Genomic DNA, 2,078 nt, shown 5'->3' on the forward strand with positions numbered 1-2,078 from the left:
ATACAAGGTGAGATATCTGAATTTAAAAAGAAAACTCAATATAGAAAGTATTTTATTTTTTGAGAGTCTTAATTGGTGCTTTTTTAATACTAATCAATTACAAAGTTACTCTGTTGTTTAAACACAAAGATTTATACATTTTTGTTCAATTCTTAAATATAAAGCCTTAAGTACTACTGAAAAGTACATGGCTGTCCAAATATTTGAAAACATTCTCTCTTCTCTTTAAGAAAACAAAATTAATTCTACCAGATAAGATTGCAGATAAAACCCCATTTGGTCTGATATTATTGTTTTTATCCCTCAAAAATGCTTACTAAATGAACAAACCTTTGTATTGAAAACACCATTTTCTTTATTTTATCTAGGTAGGATCTGAACATGAAAAGTAAGATAGCTCATTTTTGTTTAGTATGTATAAAAATCATGAAAATAAACACTTGCAAATAGAGATATTTGAAAAATAATATTCTCATTTTCTTTAGAGCAAAGATATCTGATATGTTCAGTCTTCTGTAGATTTTTTTAGGTGTCACTCAACTGATTAGAGTCATATTTTAAGAGAAAATCTTTAAAGGAAAGTTTAAGAAAAGCCTTGACTCCTGAATGCAATAATGTCTGTGACAATTAATTCATTTGATTAGACTATTCTGAAAATCCACTGTCCTGGAATAAGTTTTTCTCGATGTGTAATTCTGTTCTGTTGCCAAAGGTTTAACCCAACCTCACATCAGCTGTCCTCAAAATATATGTCATGTTTTTTTTTTTTCAACAAGGTAAGCTGAACAAAAGAAAGTAGATGAGTTTTGGGGTGAAGATTCATAATCAACTTTAGAAAAACAAACCAAAATCAGAATAGGTTTTCTTAAGGATCAAAGTGAAAAAGAAATTTCTGTTTGTACCACTGATGTGGAAAATTCTTGCTGCATTGGATTCTAGCAAAATAATACTGAGATTTATAACCATAATCAATTCAAAATAAGGTGGGATTTATTCCCACCTGGTCTCAAAATAGCTCATATATTTTCCTGTAGAGTTTAAGTTCCTTTCTCAGTAAAGCCCTTGAGATATGTAGGAAGCAAAGCAACTTGGTTACACTCATGTCTTTCTTCTTTGTAGATTGAAGACCCATGAACAACAGGTCAGCAACACACATTGTGACTGAGTTTGTTCTCCTGGGGTTCCCTGGCTGCTGGGAGGTACAGATTTTCCTCTTCTCACTGTTTTTGGTGGCTTATATCTTGACCTTGCTGGGGAATGGAGCCATTATCTGTGCAGTGAGATGGGACCCACGGCTACACACCCCCATGTACTTTCTGCTGGGAAACTTTGCCTTCCTTGAGATCTGGTATGTTTCCTCCACTGTTCCTAACATGCTAGCCAACATTCTCTCCAAAACCAAGGCCATCTCATTTTCTGGCTGCTTCCTCCAGTTCTATTTCTTCTTTTCCCTGGGCACAACTGAATGTCTTTTCCTGACGATAATGGCTTATGATCGGTACCTGGCCATCTGCCGACCACTGCACTATCCTACCATCATGACTGGGAAGCTCTGTGGAAAGCTGGTGTCTATCTGCTGGCTCATTGGATTTCTTGGTTACCCAATCCCCATTTTCTTCATCTCCCAACTCCCCTTCTGTGGACCCAATATCATTGATCACTTCTTGTGTGACATGGACCCACTGATGGCTCTGTCCTGTGCTCCAGCTCCCATTATCGAATTTATTTTCTATACTCAGAGCTCCCTTGTCCTCTTTTTCACTATTACATATATTCTTCTATCATATACCATGTTGCTCAGAGCTGTTTTTCAGATCCCTTCTGCAGCTAGCCAGAAAAAGGCCCTCTCCACCTGTGGTTCCCATTTAGCTGTGGTGTCTCTTTTCTATGGGACAGTCATGGTAATGTATGTGAGTCCTACATATGGCATCCCAACTTGCATGCAGAAGATCTTCACACTGGTATATTCAGTAATGACTCCTCTCTTTAATCCCCTGATCTATAGTCTTCGTAATAAGGACATGAAACTTGCCCTGAGAAATGTTCTACTTGGAAGGAGAATTAGTCAAATTTCTTGA

At 36.8% G+C, this 2,078-nt stretch overlaps 1 protein-coding gene across 1 annotated transcript; it reads left to right on the forward strand.

Annotated features, from left to right (window-relative positions):
- The first annotated feature begins 1,100 nt into the window (after positions 1-1,100).
- On the forward strand, positions 1,101-2,078 carry LOC106833309 (olfactory receptor 11H4). The gene has a single exon (XM_014844514.2). It carries the CDS (start codon positions 1,131-1,133, stop codon positions 2,076-2,078), a length of 948 nt encoding a protein of 315 aa, XP_014700000.2. The 5' UTR covers positions 1,101-1,130.

The sequence above is a fragment of the Equus asinus genome, chromosome 2, assembly GCF_041296235.1.
Source record: "Equus asinus isolate D_3611 breed Donkey chromosome 2, EquAss-T2T_v2, whole genome shotgun sequence".
In the NCBI taxonomy this organism is placed as follows: Eukaryota; Metazoa; Chordata; class Mammalia; order Perissodactyla; family Equidae; genus Equus; species Equus asinus.

Coding starts and splice junctions, on each gene's coding strand:
- LOC106833309 (XM_014844514.2), top strand. CDS start 1,131: ATGAACAACAGGTCAGCAACACACATTGTGACTGAGTTTGTTCTCCTG.